The sequence below is a fragment of the Centrocercus urophasianus genome, unplaced genomic scaffold (assembly GCF_019232065.1).
Source record: "Centrocercus urophasianus isolate 14NV4802_14NV808 unplaced genomic scaffold, USGS_Curo_1.0 seq_31, whole genome shotgun sequence".
In the NCBI taxonomy this organism is placed as follows: domain Eukaryota; kingdom Metazoa; phylum Chordata; class Aves; order Galliformes; family Phasianidae; genus Centrocercus; species Centrocercus urophasianus.
Genome location: NW_024884878.1, coordinates 501362 through 513503, shown reverse-complemented (window position 1 = coordinate 513503; position 12142 = coordinate 501362). Strand labels below are relative to the sequence as shown.

The following is a 12142-nucleotide window of genomic DNA, read 5'->3' as shown; positions in this document are numbered from 1 at the left end:
AAGCCAAGGATTTTTTGGTTCAGGAATTGTTGGAGAGTTTAAACTACTTGCACTTAGCAGAGCCATACTCAAGGTTCAGACTTTCAAAACTATCTGAATGCTACCAGTACCTGTACAGCATGTACAAATACTGATTTAAGTGTCTTTTAATGTTGCATTTGTGAGATGTCTCTGACATTCCCATGTCCATATAAACATAACTGATATATCTTACTTTTTTCTCTTACAGTGTCTGTGTTTTATTATTTTCTACCTTCTACATGAGATACAAAATCAATGTCCTGGAAGAACGTCTTATCTCCATTGCATCTTTTGATTCACATTTTAAGGAGTAAGATGAACTCTATAACTATTTCAATTAAAAATAAAAAATACTTCTCCAGTATCTCATGCTAATCCAGTCTTTTCAGAAACTCCTGTGTTACTGTTGTGCCCTCATGAAACTTAATGTAGTTCTTGTGTCTGCACAAGCCTCATCTCATGGTTTCCCTTTCAAGACTTTTAATGCAAGCAAATGGCATGATGTAGTATTGCTTTCAGGATGTTTCAGATAACTGTAAATAATGGTAGTGTAAACTGCTGAAATGAGCTTCTTTCCAGATAATGATTCTGTGAAAAAAGTTATGCCTTTAGTCTTAGTGTCATTTGATTAACCTGCCATGACAGAAGGTATTTTGTAATCTTTAGGCTAATACATCTGACTTACTTTTAGGGTGTTTTTAAGAGCCTTGAGCTGCCCAACTCCTCTTTAGAGACTGACATCATGTCTTGCAAAAATAAATAATAACAGCAACAACAACAACAAAATAGAAACTACAACTAGTTCTTCATGTCTTTGAAGAGAACTGGCAAAAAATGCATCATAAGAAAAGGTGTCTATGACTGCTCTCAGTATGGAGTAGAAGGCTAGAAAATAACTAAATCATATTTCCTGGTTGCACTTATGGAGTATTCAAACTATATAAAATTAGAAAACATGCCATTAGTTTGTGGCAAATCCAGTGAAGAAGAAGTGTAGGACTGCAGATCTTTTATTATAAGTCTCCTAGCAATTATTTAGTAGTTTCATTCTATAACTGTGGAAGAGCTTAAGTCATGGATATGATCTTCCCCTCCTTTTTTTCAGCCCCTCTGTTGCATGAACAGAAAATCTGCAAATTCAAAGGGAGATGCAGCAGTATGTCATATGGGCATCCTCAGAAAACTTAGGACAGAAGGGAGTTCAGCTGGATACTGAAAATACGATGACTTTATTTAGCATCAAATTTTGCATTAACTCTTCTCACCCTCTCACTACTTAATTTTTCTGAGCTTCTCTGAAAAGCGTGACTCAGTCATTTCTAAACCTCACTGCAAAGATTGCTGTGACATGGTGCAGTTAGCAATCCTGGCAGCTAAAGAAGCACCACCTGAAAAACAGGAGAAAACAAAATTCCAGACAGCTGTACCCAGGTGGAATGGAGCTTTCTGCAAAGTGTTTCAGACTTAGTCATATTGTCATTCTGAACAATGGCTGTGCTGCTTAGGATCCACAGAACACAGCTGAAAGCTGAGTTGCGTATATGACAAAGCTAGGTTCTTAAGAGGAAGGAAATAGTGATTTATCTTAAACAGGCTTGCATTTATATTTTATCAGTAGTATGGGAAGAAGCGTAAACTTACATAGTAGTAGGCAATATGGAAAGCCATTTTCCCACTTTTTGCATATTTTGACTAACAGGATCATCTGAAGCACTCTTACACAGAAAGGTCCTATTTTCTGTTGTTCTGATACTAAAGCAGGGGTACAGGATGGCCTAATGTGCACTCGTACTGTGCCAAGGGGCTGTGCTTTTTGGTTTTCTCCAAGTCACAAGACACAGAACTTATGCAGCTCTCCAGCTTATTTCTAGATGGAAAACTTCACAGCTATTTCTACTCTACATCTGGAGAGTGAAATAACGTAAGGAATGTAGTCAGAAGTACAGAAGTGACTTAGAGCTTTGTTTCTGTAAACAAGTACAGTTCACAATGCTGCCATTCAAATAATTCATATCTGAATGTGGCTTTCAGCTCTGCTTTCCATTTTCTCATTCCCATCACACAAATTTCTTCATTCTGTTTGACAGACATCCAGCGCACCAACGTTTGGAATCTCACTTGCAAGTTAATGCTGATGCCTTCTGCGATGAGTTAACCACTAATCTTATGAAATTGGAAAAGGTAACTTTGTATGATATGATGCACATGCCAGTAATGCTCATTAGGTTCTTCTTGAATTTCTTTGGTCGGTTTTTTTGAAGGTACCAAGGCACTCACAGATTTCATGCTACAAACTAGCATGTTTTACTAGAGGATGCACTGTTTTCTTGGGCTGTAAGTTAGCCAGTGTATAAGCATTGGTCTGTGTAGCTGCTATGCCTTGAGCTGAGGCTCAACACCAAAAATATTACTAGACCAATCAGGCCAGGGGTAATAATTATATTTGATTATCTTGATTTTTTTTTAATTCTGTCCATCAGAGTTAAGGATTCTAAAGTTAACAGGAAATTTCCTTAGCAGGAATTCCTTGTCTGGGGCCTTTGTTTGGGTTTTGGTTTTCTGGTTAAGAAAAGCTGTGCTGGCGTTCATATGGAGTCATCCTCTTCATACAAAATGGCTGGAATCCATCTCTCTTCTCTAACACAAATGCTGCTGCTGCACCAGCTGTCTAAGTCACTGTACCTGAGCTTTGCCTATACCTTTGCTCTTCACTATCCAACAATTGCAAGCCTAAATGCACTTGCTGGAATAGGAAATTTGTGCAGAACGTGAGCGGATGGGGAGAACTGATTTCCACTTTATGAACTGTGGTGAGTTTGCCTTGGCCTACAGTCAGACCTACCAGCTCAGCAGCTCTCTCACTCCTCAGCAGAACAGGGGAAGAAAATAGGATGAAAAGGACTGTGGATCAAGATAAATGCAAAGAAATTGCTTATCAGTTACTATTAGAAGCAAAACAGACTCAGCTTGGGAAAAATCAGTATATTTTCATTTGGTGATGAGAAACAAAGACAAATGTTAGAACAGCACCTTTCCTTGCCTTTCTCCCAGGCTCATCTTCTCTCCTGACTTTTCCTTTCCCGGCACCAGACTATTCTCTTGGGGTTCAGTGTAAGGATTATTGTCACTAAATATCAGTTTTCAATCTGCCACTGCTTCCTTTCATTTCTCTTCTGCTCCAGTTGCATTTTATCCTGCACTGATGTGGGCTCCTGCAAAGGCAGAAGTACTTCAGGAAACTTCCAACTGTTCTGGCATGCATGGCCTCTCCGTAGCCTCCATGGGACACCTTCACCCCTCCTCTTCTCCTGTCTCCTCCTTGGCCTTGATGTTCCCTATGCAGTTTCTGTTTTTCTCTTCTCTCTCCATCTGATGTTTTTGCTTTGTATTCAGTGCACCTTCCCAGATGCACCACTGCCATGGCTGCTGGGCTCTGCTTTATATGAGGTGGATCCATTGAAGCCTGCTGGAACAAGCTGTGCTTGGCACTGGGCAGCCCCAGCATCAGCTCACAGCCCACCCCACCACCGAATCTTTGACACCTCTACCTGCTACTAAGCAAATGGAACGGGTGTGTTGGGGAGATGTCAGAATCAACTGGCTAAGCATGGGGAAAATAAATAAATAAATAAATAAATTAGTGGAGTGAAAACAGAAGTTACTGACATTCCTGTGTGATTAAATCAGATGGGGTTTTTTGCCTGTTTCTAAAACTGGCTTTTTTGCCAAGGTTATTCAGTGAGTTTTTTTTTTCCCCTCAAAGTAGGTTTCTCAATTAGCATGAAGGTTATGTAATATTACTGTTACCCATGTGACACTGGATCAAGAGAGTCTCTTCCAAAAATATTTCCCTCCATACTTATCTCTGCATGCTCTTGATGATAACATATGAACACCAGAGAAGAAATCTTACCAGATGATTACTAAGTTACAATCTTTAGCCAAATTAGTCCATCTAAGAAGTTATTACCTTCCAGCTGTCTGGGACAAGTCTTCAAATGGCAAGATTGGAAGACCTCGCTTTGTTTCAGTGGGAAGCTTGCAAAACAACAGGACTAGGCAGGCACAGTCTCTTTCATTGTCTCTGCCAGGACATACAGTAAAAGGCAGCTGGATGTTGGAGCTGTTCTCAAGAAGTGACCCTTGGTCCTCAATTAGAGTCTTAAGTCATGTACTTCTCTCATTTAGCGTCTAGAGAATTGAACACTTGTCATTGCAAAACAGTCACAACTCTGTCAGCTGCTTCTCAAGTTAAATGAGAACTGCATGTAGCTGCCACAACCAGTAGTTAGAACGTTGTTTGACTGCTGCAAAATTGGCAGAAATCTATAAGTTATACGCTCAAGTTACTGCAGTTGTTTAACTGCTTTATACGTCTTAGTGAAAAGTGCTAGTAATTGACTTCAGCTGGCTTCAACAGCAAAACTAATGCAGAAGTTTCAGTGCAAACTGTCATCTCTTCCTCCCTTCTTGCGAGGCTGCAGCACTATAAACTGCTTCCCAGAAACTGTCTAGGTTAAAAATGGAAAATTACTCTTCAGTTAGTAAATGTTTAGCGCAGAAGTATTCTGCCCTGATTTTTCAAGTGACCTACTTCATACTTGGAGTCCAGAAATTCCCATGACCTAGCAGAATTGTGCTTTGGCTTTTAAATATTTTTAACATGCCATCAGAACACACTGTGTATTAAGACAAAGTGTTACAAGTGGCTGAAAAAAACTGTGGCCTGATTTTACTCATTTCTTTATTTTAACATAGCTTGTTAAATGGAAACACATGTGTAAGGGTCTAACAAAACTGTTTTTCACTGTTCTTGAAAAAGACATCCGGGACAGCAGTTCAGTGAGGAGGGTTTGAGAGGTGATGTTCCTGAGCAGGAATTACAGTATACAGTAGTATAATCAATACATGGGCATAGGGACACATATCTGCTTGTGGTTAGATGAGCTTATTTTGCTGCATACATCAGAAGCCTCTGTAGTTGAAGCTGTTCTAAAACTATTTGAATTACTGAAACCTAGGAGCTGTGACTTTTACGTCCAGAGCTTGTATTTTGTTTTGACTGAGTTACAAATTTTGGATTTATTGAAAATTTCTTTCTGGCTCTAGTTTCGTTCTCCTGTCTCCTATCTGATGAAGAAAAGAACCCATGGGAGGTTGCAGGAGACACCTGTAAGCGATATCGGCTTGGTTTCAGTTGCTCAGCTAAGCATTCTGCTGACTGATCATATCTGGATGCTTCTTTGACTCTTGTCATTTAATATGAATACTCTCACTTAGTACGAATACCACTGGTATAAATAGCAGTGACAGAATTAAGAAGCACACAGAGAATATATTGAAGAATGTCTTGATTTTCTTAAAAATGTAGTACAACACTTTCTGTTTCCCAATCATTTTTATCTCTTTTTCTAAGATACAGAATAACTTACAGAAACTGCTTGAAGATGGTGAATGAAATGTTTATGTTCTTGGACTGCTTCAGACTTCGTTCATCTTGCTTGACAAACAGATTCAAAGGAGCTCTGCTGGACGGAGTTCAAGCTTCTTTATTTTCAGTCCAAGCCAAGGTTAAACTGGTGATGCTCATGTCGCAACTCAGAAAGTCATGTTATTGTTTAACTGTGTTTGTCTGCATGTTTTGAAAATAAGGGTTTTTTTTTTTTCCTTCTTTATTGTGTGTGAAGTAATTAATGGATTTTACAGTTTGTTTGATTTTAGCTTTCCTTACACCAGTGCAAACCTGAAGCAACTCCTTTTACCTCAGCCTTCCTTTTCTGCCTCTCTTCATGTACTTGTAAGTAAGCATTTCAGACACGATTCATATGCTGACATGTTGCATGAATGAGCTGGTGTGTGTCTCACAGCTGTGGCTATGGATCAGGGCTGTGCTTTTTACTTTCTGTCCTATCATCCCAAACATTAAAACCAAACACCTTCGTGTTTGATTCTGTGCAGTACTGAATGTTTAATGTGTGCTTAAGCTCTCAGGTGCTGTAAAAAGTCTCGATTCCATGTTCTGTGGCACTGGATCACTGCTGAGCATGAAGTCCATTTCTACTGGGGATTCATTTTACGTCAAAGTCGAGCTTGAAATATGTGTGAACTTGCCAACTCACCATTAAATTGCTTGTGAATAGCATTATGGGTATGACATGTCTGTCTGGAAAACCAACTGTTTTTTCTATCTGCTCTGTCTCTGTCCTTTAAGTTAATTCATCAGTGTGAAGATCTCAGCTAGCTTTCCTTAGAGCTGCATAGAGCCTTGGTTAGCCAAGCAAGTACATTTCATATTCCAATTTATATAAGTCTAGTCCTGATATGGAACAGATATTTCCAAATAATAGAAACTGACAAATTACTGAAATTATTTTTATTGCCACGTTCTTAACTGAAAGAAAAGGTGGACATCTGCTTTATTATATCACAATATTTTTTCACCTTACCTAGTAGGATAACTGTTTTGGATTTTTTTTAGCTTTCTGATTCACAGAGCAGACTGGTTCATCTGAAAAAGCAAAATTTAGGATAATGACAACTTGTGTATGCAATATTACTGTTTATATATGCTCTGCATTTTATAACCATTTCTGTGAAATGCACCTTACTTTGTTTAAATAAACTTTTTTGAAACAAGCAACTCAGTACTATGATTTATGAGGAAGTTTTTCACTTGGAGGGTGGTGAGGCACTGGAACAGGTTGCCCAAGGAGGCTGTGGATGCCCCATCCCTGGAGGCATTCAAGGCCAGGCTGGATGTGGCTCTGGGCAGCCTGCTGTGGTGGTTGGTGTCCCTGCACATAGCAGGGAGGTTGAAACTGGGTGATCATTGTGGTTCTTTTCAACCCAGGCCATTCTATGATCCCATGATTCTGTGGTTCTATGATTTGGATCATCCTACTCCCATCCATCGATTTTAATCAAACATGATACTCAGGATCTTGAATAGGCTTATTCTACACGGTGCAAAGGAACTGCATCCTGCCTGTGTGTTTCCACTTGCTTATTAATACTCAGAGGAGAAAGGCAAAACAATGTGATCAAATTTCATCTTTTTGGCCTCCATTCAGCCATCTTTTCTCAGATGTTTCCTCCTTGAGGGATAAGGGATGTTGAGGCAGCTGAGAGATACATTCATGCTTTGTAAGATGGCTGCTTAGCACAAGTTTTCATCTAAGTGTGTTTGGCTAGAAATCTGTGAGATCGACTGTTCTCCCTATTACAATCCCTATCTTTCCTTTCTCAGCCAGCACAGGATTATTGGAAAACCTGTTTTTGCAAGAAAACTGTTGAAAAAGCTATTTTTTCTATCCTTCCATCCTTCCTTTTCCCTACTTTCCTCTTCTTCCACAGTTCCACTGTTTATGCAGTTTTGTGCTCTTTCCTCACGTTTTCACTTTTCTATTTACTTACCTTTTCTGTCTGTTTCAGTATAAAGGCTGTAGTTCTATTTGTGATGCTTTAAAACTGAGGTCACAAGTCACTTTTGTCAAAGGAGCATCTGGGTAGTTTAATTATATCCATCAGCTGGTCTGAATTAGTTTATTACTCCTTTAGATCAGCAAAGATGTGCTTTGCTATATAAAAACAAGAGAGAGTATTACATAAAGCAGACAGGCTAAACCTGTAGGCAGGCTTATCACCAGCCATAAGCAAACAGAATAACTGTAGAGGTGAAAGAGTAATCCAGGGTAGAGGGCGTCCTTTAGCCTGTATGACTGCATGCCAGGGGAGGTGAGTCTGGACAAAGGTGTGCAGCAGTTTCTCATAGGGGGGAAGAAGCAGCAGTTAGAGTTTTTGACTGTGGTCACTTCAGCTCACCAGGTCTTTATATGTGGTAGCCTTCCCTCAGCTCTTCGGTTTGTAACCTCACTCCTTATTTTTCTAGAGGTAGGATGAGGATGCCTCAAGGATTTCATGCTGGTCTGCAAATAGGATGTACTGGTTGTGCAGAAATAAGCAGGAAATGAGGTCGCTGGGGAAAGTCAGAAATCAATAAATATTCAGCACGGATTGTTAATGGCGATAATAAATAGGTCGATTTTTAAAAATCATCCTTTTTATCTTCCTTCCTACTTTCTTTTTTCTTGTTATTTCAATTATGAAATAATTCACAACTTAGAGGCAGAAAAAATGAGGACTAAGTCCCAGTAGCTGTGAGGCGTGTAGTTATAGGTAGTGCTGGGCTCTGTCAAGCTGCTAGGAAACTGGAGATGTGTGGAAAGCAACAAGGGTGCATTAGTAATATATTTCCTACTTGTAGTTGCTGTGCCAATTATTTTTCCCTACTAGTCCCAGCCCAACCTGCTTCAGTTCTTGTGAGTTCTTACTGTAAGGGGGGAAAAAAACATTGCTTTCTTTCTCAGAAATGGTGTTTGAAGAAAGTGCCAAAGCACTTCGGTGATTGTGGGTGGGAGAGCTAGACAAGACCTGACTTTTCCATGGTTCATTCTGGCAATATCCAGCAAATAAAAGCCCTTGCAGCATGGTTTTCTCCACTTTACGGGTATGGACTTGGACCAAATAACTGAGGAATGGAATATGTTATCAACATGGTCTTTTGGTATTTCTGAATTCATCTAACTGCAGACTACTGCCAAGAGGAAGAGTCTTTCCTTTCCTTTATTCCCTCTGCCATACTCCCAGCTATTGTTCATTTTCACAGAAAGGAATAGGAATGGGAAAGCGAAGTAGTGTGCGTTTGGAGAGGCTGGGTGGTTGAGGGGTTGTAGAATTCATTTTCTGCCACATTACTTGCCTGAACTGCTAGGACTGAGGGATATCACATGTATGCTACTGCTCATGTGAAGTTTGCTCTCCAAGGAAAACAAATGTTGCCCTTCTCAGTGGAACACCAACAGTAGCAGCTTGACTAACGTTTGCAAAGAGTACAGATGGTTTTGTGTGTGTGTGTGTTTGATGTTCATACCATCACTGCTTTCACCTGACTGTTTATGCAGTTATACAGTATTGTTCCCAGCTTTCTTTTACACCTGCTCTTTCATTTCCTGACTTTGTGCTGACAGTCAGCTGATCAACATTAAATACACCTCTGGGTTGATGCTTTACAGACCTTTTAAGGTGATGGCTCAGCTGATTCACCTGCAGCTGCCTGTGAGGTGCTATGCCCAAGGATACGTGAGGTTTTTCCTTTACAGAGCAGGTGTGATGTGCAGTAAACATAATGAAAAAGCTGGTTATTCATGCAGAACACTGAGCAAATAGTTTCTTTCATGTTCAGTGTGTGTGATTTTTGTGAGCAGTAGAGGAATAATATTGTTTGAAAAGATTTTGGCAGGATTTTTCAGTTTGCCTGGTGAGGCTGTCGGAGCCTGACATGCAGATTTGCTCAAGGAGAAAAATGGACTAATCTTTTTTGGCAAATCTCAATTTATGATTGTTTGTTTTGCTGTCTTAAGTTATAAATTTGATATGATCCCCTTTTATAATTATGACGTTTCACAGTAGCCTATGGCTAAGTGAACAACCACAACAAGGCATGTGCCAGTAAATTTCATTTAGATGTCTCTTAGATTATTCCATTAATCAGTGGCATTGTTGGATTTTGACTAAAAATCAAATGCATAAAATAAAGCAATGTACAGTATGTGCACTAACTCAGTAGCACCTAACAGGCTTTTAATCCCCAAGCTTCACAAAGTATTATGATGCTAATATGCCTATCATAACTATTCCCACCCAAAATATAGACTTTCAGGGATACGTACTTGGTTGCTATTTTGACTTTCTGCTTCTATTGACCCTCAAGTTTCTATTTAGAAGCATGGAATCATGCAATTGTTTAGGTTGGAAAGACCCTTAAGATGGATGGAATTCAAGGCACTTGTATGTTAGCAAAGCCTTCCCTAAACTGAATTGTCTGATACAAATCATAGAATAACATTTCAAATATCCACTGTTAAGGTGACATTTGCTTTGCAAAAATCACTTCAAATTTTGTGCCACAATGTGTAGATTTTTGTGCCAAAAAACTTCCATCCCCTGGAAGGGAAGCCAAAAACTTTTGCAACAGGGTAACTGTTCCCAAAGGAGTAACCAGAGGTTGGCTAGCTGCTTACTGAATAGGCATTGCAGTTAAAATATAGTTGGCAAGAATTACCTCCTTGAAGAATGCCTTAGAAATCATTGCCCTCCAAATACATATCATGTTCGTTATGCTTGCTGGCTGCCAGCCTCTGAACACAGTGTAGACATGTTTTTTTCCCCCCGCATTTTTTGCTTTTATCCTTTGAGCACAGAGTATGTGCCAGTGTATTTTTATTATGTGTGTAACATGCTTGCCATGCCAGTTTCTGTACTGACTTTATTTGGCTGGTGCTTGGAAGTATATTATGTTCTTACAGTTGAAAGATATATTTTTCCATGATTATTTAACAAACAAGCTCATGCATGGTGATATACAAGGAGCATCCTGTTCTGAAAGTGTGATATATTGAGCTTAATAACAAGGATTTGTTAGTTTTCAGCGCCACACAAGAAAGGCCTCTGTTAATTGCTTACTTAATGATATTGTGAAGGTAATTTTCCACTGAGCAGGCATTTTAGCAGTAATGAGCAAGAGATTAAAGGAAAATCACTTATATGTGCTCTCAAGTACAAAATTAAAACCCAACTCTTCACACTATCTTCACACAAATAAGGAAGAAGTCTTTCCAAGAAGAAAAGCTAATGAGTAACTCAGTTATTCCCCTACATGCTGGACCTGCCATACAGAGCAGTACATAGCTCTGAATCTTCCTAGGGCTTTCAGCTTGCTAGTGTGGCAATGCACACACGTGGCTGCATGCTGGTGAAGAAGCAAGGTGAGAAAAAAATCAGCCTGTGTGTATGTAGTGAACCATGAACCCTCTCTCACAGATTAATCATGTGAATAATAATTGCTTTGTGATATTGGTTTATGATACTAGCATGAAGATAAGTCCTTATTTGCTTTCTCATAAAATAATTCTAAGAAGTAATACAACTAACATGCAAGAAAAAAAAAATCGATGTCAGCTGACTTGAAGATGGACAGACACTCTTTCAGGCCAGTGATAATTGCAATTTGCTCATCTAAAAAACTTCAAATTCTTGACTGTGGAAAATGCATCTTCCAGGCTTCTCTTCAATGTCCTCTGGCGCATTTCTGCTTCTGTAATCTCTCTTTGGCCATCACAGTAGCTCCATCCATGAAACCAGTTTGTGGCTTGAAGTCTAATTAATGAAACCAAGGCTGTTGTATTTGGGTTAGAAGTAAAGAAACTAGAGTGTTCAGAGCCAGCTATTGAGAACTCAGTTGGTTATTCCCTCCTCTACCTCTACTTTTCTTCCTGAGTAGTCTGATATTTTTGATTTTTGCACTTGGGCCAGAGGAATCCCATACATCTATACAGTCTGGAGGGAGTGGTCCTTGAGAGCAGCCCTGCAGAGAAGAACCTGGGGGTCCTGATAGATGAAAAACTTACCATGAGCCAGCAGTGTGCTCCTGCAGCTCAGAAAGCAAATGTATCCTGGGCTCCATGAGCAGAGGGGTGGCCAGCAGGGACAGGGAGGTGATTGTCCCCCTCTACTCTGCTCTTGGGAGGCCCTATTTTGAGTACTGTGTCCAGGCCTGGAGCCCCCAGTACAAGAAAGACAGAGAGCTGTTGGAGAGGGTCTGGAGTAGAGCCACAAAGATAACGAACTGGAGCACCTCCCCTATGAGGACAGGCTGAGGGAGCTGGGCTTGTTCAGCCTGGAGCAAAGAAGGCTGTGGGGTGACCTCATTGCAGCCTTTCAGTACCTAAAGGGAGCCTGCAAACAGGAGGGGAATCAACTCTTTGAAAGGGTCGATAACTGCAGGACAAGGGTAAACGGTTTTAAGTTGAGGGAGGGAAGATTAGGTTGGATGTCAGGAGAAGTTCTCTACCATGGGAGTGGTGAGGTGCTGGAACAGCTGCCCAGAGAGGTTGTGGATGCCCCGTCCCTGGAGTTGTTCAAGGCCAGGTTGGATGGGGCCCTGGGCAGCCTGGTCTGGTATTAAACGTGGAGGTTGGTGGCCCTGCATGTGGCAGGGGGGTTGGAGATTCAGATCCTTGAGGTCCCTTCCAACCTGGGCCATTCTGTGATTCTGTCATATAAC

The 12142-nt window shown here is 40.3% G+C and overlaps 1 protein-coding gene across 5 annotated transcripts in view; it reads left to right on the top strand.

Moving 5' to 3' along the window:
* The window catches only part of GRAMD2B (GRAM domain containing 2B), a 32764-nt gene extending 26103 nt beyond the window's left edge, over positions 1-6661 (top strand). For 2 of the 5 annotated variants that reach the window (XM_042829486.1, XM_042829485.1), the window contains exons 12-14: positions 230-331; positions 2109-2202; positions 5438-6661. In XM_042829486.1, coding sequence (XP_042685420.1) covers positions 230-331; positions 2109-2202; positions 5438-5479 — 238 coding nt within the window. In that variant the 3' untranslated portion in view covers positions 5480-6661. The other 3 variants (XM_042829483.1, XM_042829482.1, XM_042829484.1) reach the window with 2 other exon arrangements.
* The last annotated feature ends 5481 nt before the right edge of the window (positions 6662-12142 follow it).